Raw genomic sequence first — 25342 nt, 5'->3', positions numbered from 1 at the left:
CCAACAGGCAAAGTAAACCATATTTCGGTTCATCGTACACAAGTAAAAGTCACATATACTAGGTATCGACCCGAGATACAATCCTGTACTTGATCCACTATGACAAGTTTTTCGGTTTGGAGTTGGAAGACCCCCGGCTTGATGTGATTAGGATACAAATTGCCGTGTAATTTTGTAGAGGAAAACAAAAACAACTACGAGTACCGTGTTATGATTATTCGTTTCGGTGACATTAGGTCACACACACAGTCACTGTTAATGAGCAGTCTCACTAACACTTGTGCTTCAAAGTTCCACCTTTGATTGTCAGAGGCGCTGTTATCAGTGACGTTTGACATTTGTATGGGAGAGGGGAACAGCTGCCAGTCATCTTGATTTGTAGTCTTCGCTAATACAGTACTAAGAAAACAAATTTTGGAACTCGGCTAGCTTAGCGGCTGCTGCGTTTGCTTACTGTTCATAAGATCATGAGTTTATTATTAAATTCCTCAAAAAAAAAAATCATATGCTTTTGGTTGTATTGCCTGGTTGAGGCGTATCCTGACCTAATACCGTACCCAATACTCCAACTCCGTAGTACTTATGAGGGTGTCACTAATTCGGTGGCCTCTCGTTGAGTAGGTACTACATCAACATTTCCTTTCCTATTTCTAGTTACGGCGTGGCCGGGAATAGTGACAGTCATGCTTTTGGTATTCTTGTTTAGACAATGGAAATAATGTTAATTTCCTAGCATTATTCCTGATCGCAGTCTGGCTAAGAATTTCAAAAGAGACGTGAGTGTCACTAGTATCCGAAGTATACCGCAGCAACACTGTCGCTAACGCTAATGTATTGATCTGAATAACATATAAAATCCTTCTCAAGAGCAGTTGTTGTCGACGTCGGTAAGATCACCGCTGGGATCGAAATCTAGTGACAGCAAGTTGAACGGGAACTTGATCGTAATTTTTCTTTGATTTAAGGAGCTCGTTGGCCTTCTGGCGACCAATTTTGCTTGCTTTTATCTGCCATTGATTTTTTTTTTCATCGCATTTTAGCCCGAAACAATGTGCCACTCGATAACATAGTTATTGAAAAGAACTTTAGTGCAAAGCAAGTGCATTTCAAAGTGTTTTTTATCAGCATCCTTTTCGTTAGAACTGTTATTAGGCGATTGGCAAGTTGGCCCGATGATTCTGATTGGATTGGAGGTGGATTGTGCAAGAGTTTCTTTGAATACCCGATGGAATGGTTTGAAGTGTTGAGCTTGAACTAGGAGCTGCAACAGTCTTCCAATTTTTTGCTTCACGGGCAAACCATCGTTCGTTTGATGCGATCGTTCCTGTTTATATATTCACCTGTTTCGGTTTCTGCAACTTTGTCTTAGACATCATTTCGAAGAGCCGCTTGCGTGCTGTATTTTGATGAGAAATGAAATGTCGAGTGCGCTATTGTCAAAGGTTGGGAACGAGTGGGTATGGCCAAGTTCCAACGTAGATTTGCCTATTGATTCATTCGGCTTTTTTCTGGTTTTAGACGTTTGATGTTTTGTACCTTAAAGTTCCATTTTTATGATCATGATTTGCCTGAAGAATTTTTGAACTAGCTTCGAAATAACCCGGAGAAGTATTGGAAGTGCCAGTAGTGCAGCAGGACTGAAATCTAGCTCTCACCTGTTCGTGTTAGGCGTTGGAAAATTTTGTGAGGTTTTATGAAGCACACAAAAGGAAAAGTTCGCGAGTCATTGTGAGTTTAAGCGAACTTTTCCTGTAGATTGATTAGAGACCCGTTTTTTTTAGTTTTTACACAAGGGAAGATAGAACTAGGGTTCCTTCCTCCTTTTTCTTACTCATACGGCCTTTCATTCAATTTTTTTTTCTTTTCAGAAATCGAGGAATGGCGCTATAACCATAAGCCATATAGGGAGCTAGTGCTCATTTCCCAACCACTCGAGGAAAATGGAGCATCATTTAACTTTTTTAGATTAGATGCTCCGAGCGACCAATCATTTATAACAACGGAACATACAGTATGTTCACGTTTCATCCATTTATTGGATTCAGAAGCATCGTGTTAAAATCTTTGATTTAAACAAGCTTGCTGTGTCTGAATCATCTTGCCCCTTAAATGCTGCACAGTAGGCCTGGCCGTTTAGATATATTTTGCGCATCTCTGATGTACAAAATATACCAAATAGACAAGAAAAAGGATGGAGGTATATCTATCATTTTCCAGGATGCTTTCATGAACTGGCTGTGTTGGTGTTAGATTAGATTAGAAAATGCGCATTCTGGAAAAACATGCATGTACGCTGCAGTCCATTGCAAGAACTGCCATTACTTTTGTTGTATGAAACATATACATAGGTTGTAATAAATCCAATCTTACATTGGATGTAACAGAAATTCGTTTTGCGTGTATCAACGATTTACCAGGGCCAATCTAAATGATCAAAATCAGTCCTATAAGTCCACCTGACCTACCGTGACATCTTTCAGCTTGCCATAACGGCCCTTATGATTGTGATCGTGCATACACACACACGATATCACATCAAAATCTAATCGGTCAAGTTCCAAGTCTACATTGATCGCAAATCGTGACATTTATTTTCGCCCTCAAAACGAATCATGCTTCAACATGAACAAAATCTTAACTCATCACACTTATCCAACCATGCCACCAAACCGAGCAACAGATCACGCGCGATCGAGGTCATCCCGACCGGTTGCAAATGGGAATCAAAAATAATGAAAACAAAATTCATGACCGCTGTCCGGGTGCAAATTCCACAATCTTCCATGCATATTTTCCTCTAGTAAATTCGAAAGCTGCACGATAATTAGGAATGATGGACGTTTCATCCATATCACACTGGTCATTGCTAAGCGCAGGGCTGGTAGCAGGTCACTATTTAGTGACTTGGTCACTATTTTCAAGTTAGTCACTAAAAAGTCACTTTTTTCATCAAAAAGTCACTAAGGTCACTATTCCTAAACATTTAGTCACTAAAGTCACATTTCTACAACCAATGTTGAGAGAAAAGAAATTGACTTTAAAAATTCACACCAATTCACAGCTTGATTTGGTAACAAATTTGTGATTCATTAAAAATCCAATTGTCCAATTTTGATTTTTTTTTTATCTAAAAAATGTCATAGACCTATCACAAATTGTCAGAGGTTTCGTCAAAGTTTCTGGAAGTTCAAGACCCAATATTCTGGCTATTTTACTTCGAGATCTTGAATGTTTTCCAAGCCTAAAATGTCAAAAAATGGTCAAGCTCTCGAGGTTTTTTCAAATGCCAGAAATTTGAAAAAAAAATCAGTGACACCCGGTAGCTTTAGTATTTGTCCAAACACCGAGAAAAACTACAAGGGCCCTACGGGGTTGTACGCAATGGTGACGTAGGACTACGTGGTCTTTAATAAATGCTTTTTGTTAACTGCAGCAGGAACTTGTGTTTTGTGTAGGAATAGTAATTTGAGCGGGGTTCTCTCTGTTTACACTCTTTAGCATGATTATGATTGCCATGAAAATAAATTTTTGATATGAATTTTAGTTGTGACATGTTCAGAAGTTTAACTCTTTTGGGAAATCTTGGCCGATGAGCTTACGGGCTTAAAGCCTTTGGAAAATGATGATGACGTGTAGGCAGCTGGATCAGCAAATCGGACCGGACAATCCCATATTCTTCGGTTCAATAATTGGGCACTCGCAAGAGTCTAGGACCGTGTGCTGCTGGAAAGGGCGTCTGTGACCGTTGGGAGGCCGCAGAATTTCTGTGTCCACCAAGATAAAGCTCCTCCCATTTTAAGTTTTTCTTGTTAAACTCCTTCGCAAGTTGGTAAATCTTAGCCTTTAGCAGAAAAAAAACGCTTAACACATTTTTAGGCGAATTTATGATCCTGTTTCGCTTCATGTCTTCTCTACTGCGCTAAATCAAGCGAGTAGAAATAAGAAGGGATGTCGGTTACACGCTCGAATAATTGAAAATTAAATAAATATTCAATCGAATAGCTGGAAAAAATCTCTACGATTAATCGTTAATCAAATAAATGGACTTTTAGGCATCGCTAGAAAATAGTGTAATTTCATGTTTTTGGTGGTCCTTCAAAAATGTCGAACATCAAAATTGCTGCCAGCAAGTGTAACCCAAGAACCAAAAGCGGTGCGATGCTAGTTTTCATTGCTATGACGATGACTGAATTAAGGGGCTTAGAAGCAGAGGGGTGAAAGTCAATTCTATTCATCGATTTTCTCTTTTGATGACCATGGCTTCACTAACCAATTTCGCACTGTTTCTGCTATGCTCTTCTGTCATCCAGAACAACAAACGTACCAATGAATGTGTTTGCCGTCGTGTTATCAACAAAACAGAAAGTCGATGAAGAGAATCGATCAAAATCACTTGCACCCCTGCTTCCAAGTTTGGTTACAAGATTACAACTCTGGAGAGCATTTTATGTGGTCGTTGGGGGCGTGTGGTTCTGAATATGGCGATGAGTGTGCAAAATGATACGCAATTGCATTCTCCCTATTCGCACACGCCCGAAGATCGAAGGCGAATGCCACTTCGACTTGTTTCGTCTACTAACGACTCTCTGATGACAGTGTTGGGGAAGCAGCAATGCTACATCGACATGTTTCGTCTAGAAACGATTCTCTGAAGACTGTGTTGGGGGATCAGCAAATGCATGTACGTAATTGAGGGATTTGTTAGTTATTTCGACGCTTTTGGGCAATGGTTATCACTTACAAAGCATTGCTATCGATGCGTGGAAATATTTCTGATCGATTAGTGATAAAATTATTGAAATTGATCCAGGAGCAGCTGAGTTATTAACGTTCAAAATATTTCATAATTTCGTTACATGTTCCATTTTTGGTTTTCACAAAGTGTATATTTTTTGTTTCCTTTTTACGTCCATTAATCGGCCTTCGCTTTACTAATTTTAGTATTAAGTCAATTTGTTAAACAAAACTGAATTTCGACTCCGTAAAACTACTGCAAGTGAGCCTGAACAATTAAGCCAACTACCAAAAAAAACATTGTGCCAAGTTACATGGAAATTGGACAGGTTCGATTCTGAAATTCGTTCGCTCGTTAGGACTTCCTTCAACCTTCATCGTCTCAAAAGTTAAAGGTACTATTATCTAGCTAAAAATCTACCTCACTCTCTCTCTCCCCCCACAGCAATCGGAGATCCCCCGAACGTACGTTAAGGCCCCACCGAACAAAACGGTACGGGACGTCCCGGCCCAGTACCAGTCGGGTGCGTCGTCCACGTCGTCGTCCATGAGCAATCTCAACAGCCACCTGCGAGGAGGAGTAGGCGGATCGGTAGCGATGAGTCACTCGCTCAGCGGTGGTGTCAGTCTGGGCAACCGGGCGATAGTCAACAGTCTGTCGGCACTGGGTGGTGGAAACGGTTCATCCAGCACCGGTGGCAACAGCACCAGCGGCAGCAGCAGCAACAGCAGCAGCAAACCCAAGTCTGACAAGCTGAAAGAAATCCTGCGATCCCTGACAGGTAACAAAACATCTAAATCATCCACTAGTGGTATTAACATAAGTAGTAGTAGTAGTAATAACAATTATAATAATAATAATGGAACTATAAGTAGCAGTTCTAGTTGTAATAACAACAATTATCGAAGCAATCCCTACGGGAATGGAAGTGTGGTCGGGTCGAGTGGAAGTCGGAGTGGGTTGGGTTCTTCTAACGGTGGAAACCATCTAGCAGTAAGTGGAATTCATAATCATAATCATCACTACCGGCAATCGACAGCGTCGGTACAGCAGCGGCAGCATCAACAGACTCAGCAGAGCGGGTTATCCTCGTCGGTTCCGAATGCCTCCTCGGGGTCCTCGCTCGGTGGCAGCAATACGCCAATGTCCTTATCCGCCAGTCCCAGCCCGGATACGAGCACGCACTACATGTGACAGGATGGCCGGTCGCTACAGGATAGTTGAAATGTTGATCCGGATCATGCCGATGATCTGTTTCCTTTTTTATTCGTAAAGCTAGCTAATCGATGTCGTGATAATATTTGTGATTCTGATTGCAAGGATAGATGCGAAGGACAGCCAGGAAGAAAGGAAGGTGCTGCTACTGCTGAGGCTGCGACCGTTGAGGTCCCTCTGAGATGTTCATATTCTGTGCCGTCTGGTCGTAGTAGTCATAGACCTCCGGGAGCAAAGTGGAAACAGCTCCCGTCGGGTGGATCAGCAGTAGGCGGTGATGGTTTCCGTCGCTGCACCGACGCTGGCGCCGGTTGCCATGTGATGGAACTCGAGTGTGATGACAGGTTGTAAACAAAGAATTCAAAGTGTTCAGGCTTTTCGGTGACTATGAGGCTTAGGTTGCAGATTTCAAAATTTAAAACTTGGATTCGAAAATAAGAATGGTTTTCCGGGCATTTCAAAACATTTTCCCACAGTCACGATACAAGCTAAGGAAAGATTTCTCGTCCAAAATCAAAAAAATTCAGCAGCCAATTTACTTTCTGCAAATCGGAAAACAAATCAAGTACAAATGTCATCTCTCGTATTCGTAGTAGGCTTCGGACAAACGATCTCACTGCGATTTTATAACACATAGCTAGAAATAAATTATTGTTTGTTTTCCGTTCTGAGAACTCAATCAAATCCGCACCACCACCTGCCACCGACTACTAAATTCACAAAGATGCAACAGAAAACAAAATAATAGAAACTTCCAGTATCAATCAGTTGTACATTTTCTTTCTGTCGCGCGCAGCGTAGATATCCGCACTGTCCCCCGAAAAATCCCAAACTTTTTAAAGTAACTATATTTTACTGTAGCAAGTAAGGTGTAAACAGTAAGTAAAAGTAATAAAAAAAAGTATCAAATCCATGTGCAAGACTACCATTTAGTAAAGTGTGCAACCAAAACGACGAATGAGTAACTACTATCAGTAACGGAAGGTTAATAAAGCAAAACTGAAACATAAAAAAAAAACTGCATGAACATTAAGTAAAAATGACAGCCTTTTCCGGCCTTCGTTTCCCCGAAGGAAGAGAATGAAAAATACTAGCGAAATTTTATTATTTGTTAAGTTAAATTATTTAATTCTAAATCAATTGTATTGGCTGGTAGGAGCAAGACACCCCTCAATAGCCCTAACAAAAGAATGCATTGATGAACTAAGAACTACAATAGAACAGCAACAATCCGCTTCTTTATCAATCCAGGTTACAGTGAAACACTATAATAGTAATGCGAAATGTGGAAAACAAATAGCTCAACTACTACAGAAATACAATAATTATATAATGCACAGAGATGATGGAAATATAAATAAACACTCACATATAGACACACACAAAAGCAACAGGCAGACCCGTAAAATAATAAAAAAAAACACTCACTCATACACAAACACACCGCAAAGAGATAAATTATACGCAAATAACAAAACAGTATACTGCAAAATAAAACAAAATAAGTAGAACGCTTTTTTGTCAATAGCAACAGCTGTTTGGGAGTAACATTACCCTATCCTTGCTACACTACTGCCACCAGTACGCTCATTTCATGGAACCGGACCATCTCTGCTCTCTTGCGAGCAAAACTATTACGGACACTCGGTTGGGGGTCCACAAACACAGCACATTCGTTCATCCCTCATTCACATTACCCTATTTTCACAATATAGTCCAACATACAATTTATTCGCATATTTACAAAATCCATTACGCATCACACCATCATCCTCAAGAGTCAGAGCCTACTGAGGCGTCCCAGCTTGATCGGTTCGGTGTTCAAGGCATAGTGACGTCATCAATGCCGATCTCGTGATCGTTACCGTTGCCCGCAAGAGAGAAGAGATGGACTGATTCCATGGAATGAGCATACCGGTGGCAGTAGCGTAGCTAGGCTAGGGTGAGGCTACTCCCAAACAACAGCAATCGATAAACTACAACTATTACTATAAACTACTACTACATACTACCGAAATTACTTCTGCAAAATCTTACCACTACAGCAACAAAAAAGCAAAGAAATAGAAAACAAACTACTACAAACAGCAGCAGCAACAAACAAACAAACAAACAAACAAACCAACTACACAAACACACTACTATACCACTTACATAAATCACATGGCTGGGAATGTGTAATCTTTCTATTTAAAGCAAATCAACCGTGAACGAAGGTGTAAGTGGGAGGGAGGGAGTTAGGGAGAGAGAGCGCGAGATTGAGGAAAAAATGAGAGCAGGAGGACAATAGTTTTAACACAAATAGGCAAAGGAAACAAGTACACTAGGCAAAAGGTGGGAAGGTAATAATTCAGTTTAAGTTTAGTAAAACGGGAAGAAAAAGGATGAATAGGGAACGAGCATGCGTCTGGTGTGTATTCGTATTTTGTGTTGAGTGTAGCAAAGCGCGTGTGTCAGTTGATTCTGTTTTCGAGATAGGAGTGAGAGGTAAGATAAGTTGAGCCGACGTTTTTTTTTTTTTTTATTTATATTTTTTGTGAACGTAGAAAATGGAAAAGCTTACGGTTGGAAGTTGTTTCGCGAATGAATTGTGATAATTTACCAAATTGAATATGAAACAAAAAATAAACACACTTTTTTACTCATATAAACTTTAGGAGGAATATAAAAATTCGAAATTTAGATTTGTTCATTAGTTTCGGAACGATGCCACGTATAAAAAATAAGCACTGGAAACGGAAAATGTAGGAATTAGGGAAACGATATTTCAAAATTTGCAGCTGAATGTCAACCAAACTATCAAAATCGCAGTCTGTTAGGCTTTTGAAAGCATATGTAGGTTACACGTACACGTCATGACGTTCCACACGCGGGATTAAAAGACGGAGGAGCGGAGGAATGCGACGCAGTTTATTTCATAAACTAAATTTAAGGTAAAAGAAAGTGAAATTGTGATATATACAAGGTAAAGAATTAAAAACAACACGGAAAAAAAACCTACTAAGCGGTGTTCATTACGTATAAACGGAAAAAAAATAAGGGAATGTAGAGTAAAGTAATTTTAATCGAGCGGTTTTCGTGTTTCCACACTGAAAGAAAACAGCTTCGATAATTGATGGCGATCGCATGTCAGACGGAAAACAATTAGAAGAAAAATCAAATGGTCGTGAACCGGATGGCGACGGATGCAGTCAACATTGTTGTGTTTGATTTCTTTATTTTTGCGAAGAAGTGAAGCGAATCCGCGTAAAGTGCTACGGAAAAATGGTGGTGAGTGGTAGAAGGTCACTTTGAAACTTAAATGCACTTTTCTCAGATGCCACAAATCATACAGCAAAGGTATTATAGTGCCATACCGGCTGTGAACATGGATTTACGATAGTATCATTTGTATTTGTACTGGTTTATTTGATAAATCAACTAAATGAATAAAACTTAAACTAATTAGTTACGGTCCACGGTACGACAGAGGTCAAGTAGCCGATGAATTGATTGATCGGATTGGCTCATGTACTGCATAATTTCTGCTACGTAGTTCCGACAACAGAAAGTCACGTTGACGAAGAGGTCTCTCGGGGGCGTACAGATTTAGCTGTGCCAGCAATGTTGAACAATCGATGTCACCTAGAAGCAGCTTTCCAGCGATCATAGCTTGAGCGACTGTCCGTCTCACCTCTAGTGGTTCGATGCTCAGAAGACGGCAACGCTCCTCGTACGGTGGCAGGTTCGTCGGGTCACACCAACGAAGAGCATATCTTACAAACTTCCGTTGAACGTATTCAATTCTAGCGATCCAGTTGGCATGGAAAGGACACCAAACAACAGAACTGGACTCTAATAAAGACCGCACAAGTGAGCAGTAATGTGACCTGAGGCATAGCGGATCACGAAACCTGGCGGCAGTTTTGAAAATAAAGCCTTGGGCAATAATATTATTGTAGTGGATTTTGAATGTGAGTCCGCAATCAAGGATAACACCGAGGTCCTTAATGTGCTGTACACGAGCAAGACAACGTCCAAAAAGGACAAAGTCAAATCTCACCAACGAACAAGATCGCGCTTGATTTTCGTAGACAATAATCAACAAGCAAACAACTGCGGTTGATATTGCAAGCAGGGTTGCCACATTTAAATCTGTATTTCTTCTGAAAAAAATCTGTAAATCTGTATCTTGATGCAAAAAATCTGTATTTAAAATCTGCATCAATCGTTGAACAAATATTATGAAAAATGCTACCGTAAAAAAATTGTTATTAGAAATTTTACTTTACTGAGCATATATTCCCAATTCATCAAAAAATTTGCATCCATACTAATAACCAACTAATTAATAGCTGATGTAATAAATTCTTTAATTTCAAATATTTTCAAACACCGAGCCTTGCACAGTTGAAAACTATTTGCTTTCCGCATAAATAACTGAATTCTTCTAGGTAAACAAAACATTTTATATTAAGTGTACCTCTTATAATGTATAATGTATATTGAACACACACTTTCTGTCATTTCGATATCATCATATTTTTGACAGAGAGGATCTTGAACTAATATTTGTTTAAGCTATTTAGTCAATTTTCAGAACATAAAGTCAATATCCTAAAGAAGCTTTAAGCTACTGGATGAACATAAAAACAACTCAGAAATTGGTAATGTTTATAAATTATCCCACTAAAGTTTTATGTAGCATTTCCAACCAACTCTGAAAATCGTACATTTCACGAATGAAGTAGCAAAAACACTTTGAATGGTAATGTATTTTGTGCACACTGAATACAATGTATGCTCAATGAAAACTTAAATCGTACTATGATCTAAAAATAATTAGGACATTTATTTGGAATTCAGTAAAAATCTGTATAATCTGTATTTTAGATAAAAATCTGTAAATCTGTATATACAGATTCTTGGTCCTGAAATGATCCAGAAAATCTGTAAAATACAGAATAATCTGTATATGTGGCAACCCTGATTGCAAGCTGTGATATCGCAGCTCGGAATATCAAGCTAACAAAACTCACCAGCTGCAAATCTCACCAAACTATGGTGAGATTGAGTGTCATGATTTTTGCTTTACACCCGAACGCAACCGAAACTTCCGTAACGGCTGGCAACAGTCGCTTCGTGTCTGCCATCGGTGAAGAGAAAAAAGAGATGGCATTATTATACCTTCTCTTTCTAGAAAAACGAGGTGCAATGGAATCATTTTTGCGTCGATTTTAACTCTCAGCTTCAACTTTACACGTTGTGAATAGTCTCACAACATCAAAGAAGCTTGAAAAATCAATATCAAGCATGATATTGAGAGCGTATGAGAGCGGAAAAATATCAATTTGCTAATGATTATCCCATCACTGGTCAGCACAAATATATATCACATTCTGCAGATCCCATCAGTTCGAGAGGCTTTTTATAATTTTGCAGATTTTATGTATCATCTGCGTAGAGGAGGCGGCAACCTGATGGTAGCATGAAAGTGACGTCGTGTAAACAGTAGCTGCCTTCCGGGACTCCTGAGTAGTTTGAAAAAACTTCCGATTCTGACGTGCCAATCTTGATCCGTACAGAGCGGCGCACCAAGTAAGATCTGAACCAATCCACACCTATTGACGAGGCGCCGAGTATCTTCAAGCAAGATTTCATGGTCCACCGTGCCAAATGCGGCCAAATACGCAGCATCGACTTGCCATCCAGAATTCAAGCATCGCAAACAGTTATAGGTAAACTGCAGCAGGTTCGTGGATACCGAGCGCTTCGGATAGAAGCCGTGTTGATCCGTATCGATTTAATTTTTACAGTACACGAACATAGCATCTTTTATAATTATCTCGAATTGTTTTGAACAGGCGCACAGGGAGGGTATTCCCCGATATTTAGCGACATTCCGTTTGTCTCCTTTTTAAAAATTGGAAACAGATAAGAAAGTTACAAGCGGAAGGCAGAAATTGACTGCACATCGTTTCAGAATTGACGAAGGACCGAGAGCTTCAGTTTGCGAAAGAAGACATGGGTAATGCGAGGAATATCAAAACTAAACGCATCATGTGGCATCCCAACAGTAGCATCCGGCACTTGTGTCGGTGAAGCGAAGAAATTGTGGAACACTTGCTTGGAATGTCGAACAAACAGGTTGCATTTCTCACTTCCGCTATCGGTCGTGTCATTTCCGAGAAACATGCCACAAGGCATCCCGGATTCCTTCCGTTTGGAGTTAACAAACGAGCAAAAACTTTTCGGGCTCAAGCGAAGATTCACTTCCGTGCGTCTCACGTGTCGATTGTAAAGGAAATGATTGTATTCTCGATAGCGATGACTTGCGAAATTGAACAGTCGTTTGTAGTACGGTGAACGAGAGTTGCAGTACTTTCGGAGTGCAGTTGACGCTTTAGCGCGTGTAGGTGTGGGTTCGCCCACGAAGCACATTGTTCAATGCAACGAAACCAGACCGGCAAAAGTCCAAAGAGTAGCACTCAGATGGTGGCGTATAAACAATCGGAGTAGGTACCCCGAATGACACGACGTGAGCGGGATGGTCAGCATCTAGACCGATCAGTGGCTCGACCGGCAAAGAAACAGAAGTGCCCGATATCGCTGAATCATTTGCCAGGACAAGATCTAGCAAACGTCCGTTTCGGTTCGGAAAAGTGTTTACTTGAGTAAACCCGTGTAAGTTAATTCCGTCCAAAAGAGCACAGCAACCAGCTTGGTTGTAGTCGCCAGGTAGGAGAGAATATCCGTACCATAGACCCCCGGTAATCTGAACGTTCTTAATCTGCACACTTTTTAGCTTTAACCCCGCTAATCTGCACGCCGTGCAAACTAAAAATTGCTCAAACGTCATCTATCACATGGAACAGAGAAAAGCGAAAAGAAACGTTGCGAAACGGAACGCAGAATCAAAACAAAACTGCATATAAGGCTACCAGAAACTCGCTTTTCTGCTGGTCGTAGGATTACTAGTAGTTCAAATTAAAAATGAACCCCGTGATATGCACGTAGTGTCGTTCAGATTAACGAGGGTCCACGGAATTTTGGAAGATGTACTGAACAGCTACTGATCTAGTGGGTATCAAAGATTTTAAATATTGAGAATTAACATTAACTGCTCATACCGAACTCGGTTCCGGAGTCTAAACAACCTATAATTAAAGCACATCTCAGCAACATTCATTTCGGAAAATACCCTAAAATGCTACGTCATTGATGCATTTTGAAAACCTGGTTAGCTTGGAAAATAAGCTCCTCAGTCAAGTTTTAACAATGTGATGGTGTTGCTTTTACTATTGAGATGGAATTTACTACTGAGTTTTAGCGGTGAAAGCGCTGCTTTCAAGATTTCCCACCGGAGAAATCCGACCACGAATTAGCATTTGATTAAGCGTATAATCCGCAATTTTCTTAAAACTGGGTCTCAACATGCTCAAAGAAAAAGAAAATTATAATGGGATTAAAGACAAGTGCTTCATATGCAAGATGTAGGGGAACTGTGTGCATTTCTGTTCCTAGCATGCAATTCAGAAGCAGTTAGAAAAGAACTTAAGATAAGTACTGCACCTGATTTTTTGTTTTGTTTTTTTTTTATTGAAAATCTGCTGGAAAATCGGATTATTAGGGAATTTTGTTATCTTCATTGAGTCGACAACCTGACTAATTCTCCAATACAAACAAATGAAAGAATGCTTTGCGAAACGGAACGCAGAATAAAAACAAAACAACAAATAGGGCTACCAGAAATTCACTTTTCTGATGTTCGTAAGATTACTAGAAGTCCGAATTAAAAAAGGCCCCCATTAATATGCACGAGGTGTCGTTCTGATTAACGGTCCACGGTAATTGTAGCGAGAGCAAAACCGGGAGCTGAAGGATTTAGTCTATTTGCTATGAGACAGCTTTGCTAAAGCTAGTTGCACTGTGTGAAAGCACGAACGGAAGCAGAGTGAGAGCGTCTGATTGCCCCTGAACCGTGGTGAAGAATCGTTCATGCGGTCATTAGTTCTTAGCTTTCACGTGAATTTCTCTTCTTAAAACAAACCCCATACGTGTCAGGGGATGTATTGACAATAAAATTGATGATGTGAATACAGAAATATTGTCAATACCGATGTAATGACGTCAATATAGAATGTTTTGACAATACGATTATTGTCAATATAAACAATCGTGTAGGGTCCACTTGACGGTCAGAACGGTGAGAGTATATCTGCGAGAGGAACAATATCTTAGTGTGTTAATATTATATAGGGGAAATGGCTCTAATGTTGGCCTTTGGATCTAAGATTGGGCCCATCGTTAAAAATCTGTTATTTATCAATTTTATCTAGATGAACGCGTCATTGGGACGGTACAAATGGATATTTTTTGTCACTATTGAAAATTTAGTCGATTGCTGAATTTATGTATGGGCCCAAATAAGGTGCATTTAGGCCGACATTACATCCATTTCCCCTACTTCGTGGCTTCGACTCAGGCATTATAAAACTTCCCAAACTCATTGAAGGTTTTAAAATACTCTTGACCTACGAGTTTAGGCAGCTCTCGCATCCAATTAGAGGCTACAGCAATGGAAAAGTAGGCAAAAACTCTCCGAGAGAGAGGGAGAGTGAACCTAAGCGAGAGGATGATTTTTTGACGTGAGTAGCGCTTTTCCAGGCTCCTGAAGGCTTTTTTGTTCGAGACTAGAAGCTCAGAGTTCATCCAGGGCAATAGTAAACATGAAAATGAATAGCAGCAACCCTCACTCCTATTTTATCCTCCTTGGCACACAAACTGTGAGGCCGGTGGCATGATTTGTGAGTATGAATTCAACTCGTCAGAAAAAAATTAACGCTCGGCTCATTTCAAACTCGCGAGCGAGGCTCCATCAAGCCTGACTTCGACTGCCATTTTCTCAATGCCTACTTTTTCCATATGGAACTGACATACGATTCTATGCAGCGCATTTGCTACAAGAAGTGCTCTAATAATTGATTACTAAATCATAAATTTTGAATGTTTTCACTAAATAGAGCTTAGAACTAATTTTGAGTCTACTAAGCACAACCAGCCTTTATTTTTCTAACGGATTTTTTTTCACAAAATGGAATGCAGATGCCTTCCAAATTTATTTGACTTTCCGTACATATCGTAAGATTTGATAAAAAGTAACAAATTGTTGAGATAAAGTTAAAAATTTAACACTGTTTCTTGACCTCAAACTCGGCTGACGGATTCTAAATCAGGCCTAATGCGTTCAAACGCCACTGAACTGCAATTGAATTCCCTTCGGCCTATCGGGTGAAGATAAACATTGATTCGGTAGGAGCGCCTCTTTTGTGTTTGAGAATAATGGGTGCAAACATCCATATCACACCTTCTGATTGACTTCGTTCGGTAGTTTTTGAACAGAAGTATCGTACCAAACGCATAATTGACTTGCTAACGCTGAAATCATGGTCGCCCAGAATAGGCGATCAGGCCGAGGTAGCTCTCTACCCTATAATTTCTGGTTTAATAATATTTTTAAAAATAACCTATGAATTTGTTTTTTGGTTACAATGGTACCTTGAATGCATTTCCGCCAATTTCATCAAGCATATGATAGTTCGACAAACCAAGAATGAGAATTAATCGTGCCCCACCCAAAAAAACATGGAACACTAAATAAGAGCTTATTCTGGCATAAATATGCTTCTTCAGCTTTTATTCAGCATAAATTTTTTGTTTTAAAGTCCTGTGATCAAAACTCGCGGAAATGGAGTCGAAAGAACAGCTCGTGCGTGATAAAATCTTGCGCATTCATCACGAGAACAAGGATCTCTCGCATCGTTCCATCGCTAAAACGTTGGGAATCGCGAATTCCACGGTGTCGCGAGTGATTAAGCGGTTCGAGGAACGGTTGACCACCGATCGGAAGCCCAGAAGTGAAGGAAAAAGTATTCCGTACAACACCAAAAATCACAACTGCGTAGTTGGGGCCTTCAACCGAAATCCGAACGCCTCCGTTAGGGATGTGGCTAAGAAGCTGCACCTAAGCCGAAGTTTTGTCCAGAAGGCCAAAACTAAGGCTGGGCTACGAACGTTCAAGGTACAAAAGGCCCCTAATCGCGACGAGAAGCAGAACAAGTCCGCCAAAACCCGTGCCAGGAAGTTGTACCTCAACATGCTGACGAAAGTTGAATGCTGCATCATGGACGACGAAACATATGTGAAGGCCGACTTCAAACAGATCCCCGGCAACCTGTTTTTCACGGCCAAGGATAAGTTCAGCGTTCCGGAGCATGTCCGCACTCAGAAGATGTCCAAATTTGCGAAGAAATTCCTGGTTTGGCAAGCCATCTGCACGTGCGGGAAGCGGAGTGCACCTTTCGTGACCCAGGACACGATGAACGGACAGGTGTACATAAAAGAGTGCCTCCAGAAGCGGCTGCTTCCTCTCCTGAAGGCCCACAACGTCCCAACAATCTTCTGGCCGGATTTGGCCTCATGCCACTACTCCAAGGACGTGCTGAAGTGGTATGCGGACAATAAGGTCAATTTCGTGCCGAAAATGTTCAACCCTCCCAACACTCCGGAGCTCCGCCCCATCGAGAAGTACTGGGCGATTATGAAGCAGCATCTTCTTAAACGACCTAAGGTAGTGAAGGCAGTCGAGGAACTGAAGAAAGTATGGGTTTACATGCAAAAAACGGTTGATTCACAGGTTGTGCAGAATCTTATGGCCGGGGTTAAGGCCAAGGTGCGGGCATTTGCGTATGGACTGTAAATAAAATACGAGTAAATGGTAAAAGTTTAATAGTTATTTCTCAATCCCTGAAAATTTGATGGCAATCGGATGAAAACTCGAATTTTGCGAATCAATTTTGTGTGTGGCAATTTCATCGTGGACACCCTTTATCAAGCTGCACCATTAAACAGATCTATTGGGTAGCATCTGTAAAATCAAATGCAACATAGACTGAACAATCTGCGTTTATGCCAAGTTTTGAGTGAAAACGACTCAATTTTGAGTCGTTCTCATCGGCTTTTTACCAAATTCCAGTTATTTAAGAAAAATAGGCCTATCAATCGCATTTCTTTCCATGAAGGTGGCATAAATGCAGACTTATTTTCTTGTAATTCTAAAAGAGAAACTCTCGCAGCATACGAGTTGTAGCAAATGCGATTGCAAACTGCTCGAATGAAGTGATGAACCATGCTAAAAGAACAACCAATGTTGATCGATTGTCTGGCAACACCCACATTGACTTTCCCTTAAACAAAAATTAATGTAAAATCCTTTTCGATCGAATACGGGAATCAAGGAGAATATCTAACACCAAAAAACGACAAACACAGCCTCGAGTGTTTCTTGCAACAGTAGTTGACATTTAATAAATAAAATGTCAAACCTCGAGTATTCATGCAACCGAAAATACAATTCTAAACATTTATTTTCAATTCAAACAAAGCGTTTTTCTCAAAAAAATAATTATTGAAGAACTTGCATTTCAATGAACCGAAGAAAAAAAATTTATGCACTTTTTGACCATTTGTGACCATATCTGTCGAAAATTACGCATAAACTTTCTCTTAGTTGTTAACAGAGAACGGTGCAGTCAACAAGCCTAGAAATCCCTTTCTCAAACTACAAAATAGTACTTGACACTGCAAAACACGTCTGGTACCTCTATATGTGCATTTAGATTAACAGAACTTCCTTCTGTTTTGCATATTTTGCACAAATAATACTTTCTAAGCCCCGCCCCTAACAGGATTTTTCGTCGCTCTTATGAATTGGGTGGGGCATAGAAAGTATTCTGTGCGGAGTGTGCAAAATGCAGGGACTTCGAATATTAATCTAAATGCATATACAGAGGTACCAGATATGTTTTGAAGTATCAGGTACTCTATTTTGTAGTCTGTGGGAGGGAAATCACAAATCGAGGGTCATCAAAATACATGGCATGCAGAGAGATTGAGCTCGCGAGAGAGATAATTGACCACTTTGTCAAGCAGTTTTGGCGTGACTTTCTACCAGCGATTTCACAAAACTGGATCAACTAATTTCTATTTTTTTATGAAACGCACCAATGTTGGCTACTTTTCTAGTGGTTCTAGAAGAAAAAATCTCAAAATAATGTTTTATTTCAAAGTGCGAGTGGTAGTAAACGTCACTTTAAGGGGAAGCTCACCGGCCCAAAAATAAAAAAATATTTTCGGTACGTTTTTATTTTTCTAAAAATATTGGGAAAAATTATCAAAAATCCAAGAACATCAGTTTATTTCTTAGATTTTTGTCAAAAATTACATGCAAAAAATTTTTTTCTATCTCATCATGAAAAAAAATTGGACTCTCAGAAAAACCGATAAGTTGATGTTTTGTGGTTTTTTGAAACCAACTTTATGCCATAATGATTTTTTTAGATTTTTGATACTTTTTTTCAATATTTTTAGAAAAATCAAAACGTATTTTTTTTTTTTTCGGAGCGGTCTGCTTCCCCTTAACTGCTCGAATGAAGTGGTTAATTGTGTGAGAGACAAAGAGACGAGAGAGACGCTTACTCTCTTGGCAGTAAGGTTGAAAGTAAACTGTATGGGAATAAGCCACGTGAACTCTTGATTACTACGTGTATTTATTGGAAACAGTTGATTTGCTCTCAACCCCCATACTAAATTTCAACGATGCCTGCCAAGAAAACAGTGCTATTTCTGGGAATAATCTTTACGGGAATCACGTAGTTAATCATATCGTCAGGCCATTTTCCACAGAGGTGACGCTGTTTCGCTGGTAGGAAATAATAGAAATCACTGTATAGAAATTCAGAGAAATGGAAATAATTCGCTTACGATGCATATTCAGGTCAAAAAAGTGAACGACAACCTAAAGAAATCATCGTTCAGTTTTCCAGGATATAATTGTAAAATAATTTTCAATTAAATAAAAACCGGATTCTCCAACACATTTTGTACCGCTTTACCCAAGAGAGCCAAAACATTCAAATCTGAGAGCGAAAATTTTCTCTCCCGAGCTCAATCTCTCAACATGTCATGTATATTGATGCCACACGGTATTTGATTTCCCTTTCACAGACTACAGCATACCTGATTGCCTATAGCCCTGAAAAAATGTTATGCAATTAGATTTCCCATCCAGGGGCGGAGCTTGGCAAGCATGTTTGTCGTTGAATATGTAAGAAAGGAGGGACGAATCTAACTGCATATATAGAGGTACCATACATGTGTTGACAGCACTTCCCTCTATTAATAACTTTCAGAACTAAGTAGATGTTGCCATTAAGAACAGCAGTGACATCTGAAGGAAAATTGCCACCGAAGCATGGTAACATGATTAATTATAAGATTTTCTCTCCAAGCCTTGTTTTCTCCAATGTTCGATGGAATATAATACAATCGCTCATTTTAAAATTCATCCAGGTTGACGATTACTTCTATTGCATTGTTTTTATAAAGGCCGTGCATTTCGTAGTTGCTGTTCCGTGAGTGATAAAAACTAATGAAATTTCACAGCGAACCACAAAGAAGGTTCTTGCATTTAGATTATCGTCTTTAATGTACAAGCTCACAAATTCAGTCTATTTATAGATCAATAACGGCGACGGCCATGCCCTCACGGTATTTCGGAGGAGGATGATCCACGGCTGTCACGGGAAGGATAGCTGTTCTAGTGAGTTGGGTTATTTTTAGATCAGGATTAAAATGTTTTCGCAAATAATAAGGCAAAGAAATTCAAATGTATGGAAAATAATTAAAATAGATAATTTTGTCAGTAATTAAAGTATTTGATTAAATTAAGAGTGCATTTGAAGTAATGGCAAGATTTTAAATATTTGGTCCGTAGGCTGAGTATTATTGAAAGACTAGAGCGTGCCCCTCGAGTGAGAAGTAACATCGAATTCTGTCAGGCAAATCAGCTCCGGTCATTTCGTAAAATGGACTATTTACCTAGGCGAGAGAAAAGAAGCTGGGATCATGACGAAGAGACTGCTAGATTTATTTTTCTGTCAAACAGCCGAACAGCTTGGCAGCATTCTAGAACCTCAGTCGGTGTCTACAAACAAATTTTCAATCGCTTGTCTCTCTTTCTTCCGTCGCTTCATTGGTCTTTCATTCAAGCTTCGGTGAAGCGGACGAGTGAAAGGGCGTTTGACTTTGATAGTTTCGTCTTTCATGAAACACATCAACAGAGGTGTCATGACGTACACACTACGAAAAGTAATGTAAATTTCGGTCCCCTGAGCCCAACACGGCCCTTTTGACATAAGAATCAGATGAAAGAAACGAGAAAATCAATTCAATCAAACGTTCTCTTCGTCGAGTTGCTTGTGTTTCGGTTTACGTTTGCTTACGTTCCATGATTTACGTTCAATATGGATTACGTCTCGTGTAAAAGTAGTTATTTCTAAGTGTGTATATGACGGAAAAATTTTGGATCAATACATGGTTCCGGAGTTATTCCGGGTTCCACTCTAATGACGTTATTGGACCATTTACGGCTATAACGATGAATGCTGGTGCCCCCGTGGGAGTGGCCAATTCTCAACAAAAACCAAAACCCGTTGTGCGACAAATCAATGATGATGATGATGATTTTACAAAACTTGGCCGGTAATGGCCTTATTGACAATAACTGATACGTCCCCTCGAAGAAGTAATCGAGAATGGCTTATTTTCCATACACATCACCATTCTGGAGGCCTTTTTGATTGGGTCGTTTGTAACAAATAATTGCTACTATTTTCAAAGAGATCGATATTCTTTCAAAATTCCCGTTAAGTAACATCTCAGAAGTGCTGCTATGGACTGATTCAAGTATTGGAAGCGTTCCTGTTTAAAAAATAAACGTTTTTAACAAATCAATATTATACGACCTTCTGCATGCCGTGGCGTTGCATTTGACCGTGCGCATTTTAGCGGTTCAAAAATGTATTATAATTAGTAATACCTCATGGAAATCGTAGCTATCGTACACCCGTTTTACGTTGAAGATTTTCAAAATTTGCACTTTTATTAAGAAAAAACAACGGGTGGTATGTACAGTAGACTGATGCAAAATTTGACTTTTTCGCTCCACAATGCTTAAATGGTTTCAAATCGGGTCCTGATTAGCCTCCCAAAGTTACAACTGATTTGGTTAGAAACAGACTTCGCACAAGCCATTTGAAGTTTACATGTAAATTACTATGGGAAATCTCAACTTTTTGTTCATTGCCTTCTAGTCTTTTTCCATATTGAGCTGCGAAACAGTTCGATAGCCATTATTAAAGAAAAATTTCTCAGCTACAACTTTGCTGAAGATCGTTTCTTTGTAAAACGAGACAGGAAAAAGTTATTAATTATTTAAGAGATTGGTAAACTTATGACATGATCAAGCAGCTGCTCTGTAGGCAACACTGTATTTTGCAGTGTGACATAGCAGCCATGATTTTTGTGTCCCATTCAACGCCCCAGAAACACCAATGTTGCCTGTTGAGCAGTTGATTGAGCATGATGGTAAGACATCAGCGCATTGAACCATTGATAACTTTCGATCCTTGCATTTAATCAAAAAGTGGTCTTGGGCAAAGTTGTAGCTGGGAAAATTTCCTACAAGTACAGTTGAAAGTTTTTGAAGCAGACCGATATGGTGAATAATTGGATAGACATGAACAAAAATCTTGGTTTTACCATAGTAATTCCCATACAAACTTCAAATGGTTTGTGCCATCTCAGTTTCTCACCAAAGGGGTTCAAATTTTGAGAGGTTAGTCAGGATCCGATTTGTAATCGTTTAAGTATTGTGGAGCGAAAAAGTCAAATTTTGCATCAGTCTAATGTACAGTTTTCACGCTTGTGTCAAATTTGTTAGATACGACGCTTGACGCCCCTATAGAAGTTAGGTGTCCTCAATCCTCTGGTGGCATGCCCAGTGGTTCATGAAGCCACCGTCGGTGATGGTGATGGCGTTATTGTAGACATTAGTTTAAGCTCCGACAATGCATTTCCCTCATCACGATTTATCAATTTCAAAATTCCAAACATCTGAATATTTTTTTTATTTCTTTTTTTGTTAATTTTTTCGTAAGGCTCAATCGAATTAACTTTACAGAGCCGAAAATTCTTGTTCACTATAAAATACATCTTAAAACTATAGTCAAAAGGTGCAGCACAATAAACACTTTATCTTTCGCTATCCAATAAGCCTGCTCCATCAGAACGGAAGCCGCTTCCAGTGATTTCATTGTATGGCAGTATCGCCAACGGGGGGCAAAGCGCTTCCACACACACTCATCACGAAACGGTTGGTTTACAAAGTCGACGACGCATCGACCGAAAGAACTGCTGATGAAGAATAATGAGGAGGACCACACAAAGGTTGCTGCCGAGTAAACAGACGATTGCGTGACACACATTGAGAGTGTTCGGCTTCTGTCGACAGCCGAGGGAATACTCTCATCCGAATATGACGAGTCTGTAGTGTCTGGAGCTGCTGTAAAAATGAAACACTACATTCAAACATTTTCACCGAACGATAAACATTATACAATAACCATATTGTTTTAAATACGCAGAAATATCCATCATAAGCACCACGCACTTGATATATTTCCACCAATGTCCATGCCGCAACATTACCATTGTCGTTCAAACAAACGTATAAACGAAGCTGAAACTCGTAATGTTTACTTCAGTGGTCAATGATTGACGTATAATCGAACCAAAGATCTGAGAAAATCGGCTTCAAGCAAAGTGTACTTGGATGACGTTTGTGCCACCGGAGTGGGTGTTCTATGTAACATGGAACTATGTGGTCCAAAATTTGCCCTGGGGAAGAGTAAGCAGTGTCTGGTAGCATTAAAATGTCAATTTGTTGCCTACAACCTATTCAAAAAGCACTCCAGCATTTTTCACTTAATTGAGATGTTCGAAAAATAATGTTGCCTAGGAATTTTTCTTTGCCACGCCAATGATATTTGACAACATTAATGAAAGGGAATGATACGAAGTGAGGTCGCTAAACTCTTAGGTAATCCAAAATTTGGTTGTTTTTCTGTGAAGGGTAATTTTTCTTATGGCCTAAGTCCATTACTCGATTATCTTGTATCGAATGCCCTTCGAAAACAAAAAGAGTAAAGTTGAAAAACATTTCCTTCATTGTATACAGCATACGAATTTCCATGTGTTCCTTCTACTACTTCACCATCCATTGCAGATTCGAATTATAAAAGAAACTTGTAAATCAACGAGATCGGTAGTGCAATTGAATAGATAAACTCCAAATTTCCAATACATACTAACCACACTAACAAACATCGCAAACTCCAATAATCAAAACGAATATCAATCATAAACCTGTCTGACTGTCTATCTATACACTATCGTCGAAATTAATTTCCCGTTGCCTGTACACCTTACCACTACTACTACTAAAACTACTACTACTACTACTACTACTGCTACTGCTACAGCAACATCATCCACTATCGTTTCAATTCTGTGTCTAGTGAAAATCAATGTCCCCCCATTCCTTAGTGCATCCTATCGAATTGAAATTCAAAAGCACACACTTTCCGTTCAGCTTCACGGTCAAAATAAATAAATAAATAAACTTCAGAACACTGTAAATATTGTACAAAAGCCATTTTAAAATTGAAAGTAATGAAACAAAGCTAATACAAACTGAAACAGGAAATCAAACGGTACGGAAACCGAATCACATTTACCAGTCGTAGCGCATCCTGTAGTAGGAAAACATCACAAATTCACTTTCAGTCGAATATCCTTGCTTTTGAACGGCCAACGATTTTCAGAAACCTAAAAAAAAGCATGACCGGAATCGAATCCAATCTCTGTCAAACAACAATGAAACCAAATTTAAAATCAGACCATCTTTCGATTACCACAAAGGTCACAGGCCGAAGAGCTGACATTGCAGGTGACTAAACGATGTGCTGCGAACATAAATAACTAAAACGGAAATAAAGACGATAATTTATTCAATTGACTAATTATAATTTAAATTGATAGAAAATAAAGAGTTAATCAAAACAACACACAATACACAGAACAAACAAATAAAAAAAAAACGAAAGCTAGAGAGAACAAGAATGAAAGATCGAAAAAAATAACTGAAAGTAGTTACACATAATAGGAAGTCGACTAACGGAAGTAATTATTCAAACAGACAAAAAAAAACGTAATTAATGGTTACACCCACACAAAAATAAATAAACGATGTAAATTTGATTCAACAAAATGAGGAGAACAACAAGCATGAAATATTTATTTAATAATAATGCAAACCACGCATGAAAGCTCTCGTTCACATAGGCTACGAATAATTACAGAGAAGAAGAAAAAAAGCATAATACAGATTAAATTCAATTGGCAAAACTCCCGGGGCAGGGGCTTCAAACCAGCTAGAACTATCAAATCGTAACAAATGAAAAAAGGGAAAGGAATCAACAGTTTTGTACGAAAGAGATCTAATAATAATTTAGCAATCAGGAAGTGTCTAATATATTTTTTATACAATTTTTCATCGAATCAGAGCAAATCAGAGCGCCTGGATCGGGATCGGTATGCAAGCAAAACGAGTTAAACTCCTTCACGTTCGTTCTCGACGGCTAAGAAAAAAATATCAATCCTCGTCATCATGCAATTCAGTAAACTACGCGGCCAATGAGAATAACGCAAAAAGAGAGAGAGAATCACTTCTCTGAGTTGTTCTCATTGGCCGTGTAGAAATTGATCGGTTCAGCTTTACGATTCACGAAAGAAGAAACCTTCATAACATCGCCACATCCCAAGAAAGAAAAGGAAAACCAAAAAGCATCAAAATTTGCATCGGAAAATCTGGCAGCCATTCGCATTGTATGAAATAAGTTTGTGTTTGTTTGGTCGTTTGTGCGCGAAAGGTATCCGGGAACATTTCCCAACCAGTCAAAATTTGAAAATTAACCGTTAGGATTAGGACATATGCAAGCCAGCAAAACGGTGCCAGTCACAGAGCAGAGGATAGCTGAGTCACGATTGATTTAAATCAAAGCGAAAACAAAATGGAAAATCCCCTACCTGCTAGGTATATCGACACTAACAGACTATTACTAATAAAAGTACGTGGTGTGAACGTTTTCTTCTGTTTGATTCGAAATTCGGACCGAAGTGTAAATGGTGTATGCAAACGAATAGTGATGATTGTCTATGATAAAATTAGTGGGATCGAAAACAGAGAGAGAGAAAAAAACCCAAACAAGATAAAACAGAAATCTATGCAAGAACTTTGTAAAAATTCAACCTACTATAATAACACGTATGTAAAGCAGTAAACAAAAAATATTTTATGTCATCTTCTCGTTTTTCTTTTATTTTTTTTTATTTTTTTTTATTACGAGGATAATAAAAAATGTGAAATTTTAAATTATATATTGAAATATAAAT

The 25342-nt window shown here is 39.2% G+C and overlaps 1 protein-coding gene across 1 annotated transcript in view; it reads left to right on the top strand.

Moving 5' to 3' along the window:
* Nucleotides 1-8201, top strand: part of LOC135710952 (protein bunched, class 2/F/G isoform) — a 606346-nt gene extending 598145 nt beyond the window's left edge. The window contains exon 6 of the mRNA XM_065233679.1: nucleotides 5180-8201. Coding sequence (XP_065089751.1) covers nucleotides 5180-5929 — 750 coding nt within the window. The 3' untranslated portion in view covers nucleotides 5930-8201. The remainder of the gene's footprint in view (nucleotides 1-5179) is intronic.
* The last annotated feature ends 17141 nt before the right edge of the window (nucleotides 8202-25342 follow it).

The sequence above is a fragment of the Ochlerotatus camptorhynchus genome, unplaced genomic scaffold (assembly GCF_037179485.1).
Source record: "Ochlerotatus camptorhynchus isolate MF236.1 unplaced genomic scaffold, CSIRO-AGI_Acam_v1.1 ptg000408l, whole genome shotgun sequence".
In the NCBI taxonomy this organism is placed as follows: Eukaryota; Metazoa; Arthropoda; class Insecta; order Diptera; family Culicidae; genus Ochlerotatus; species Ochlerotatus camptorhynchus.
This window is presented reverse-complemented; position numbering and strand designations above follow the sequence as displayed.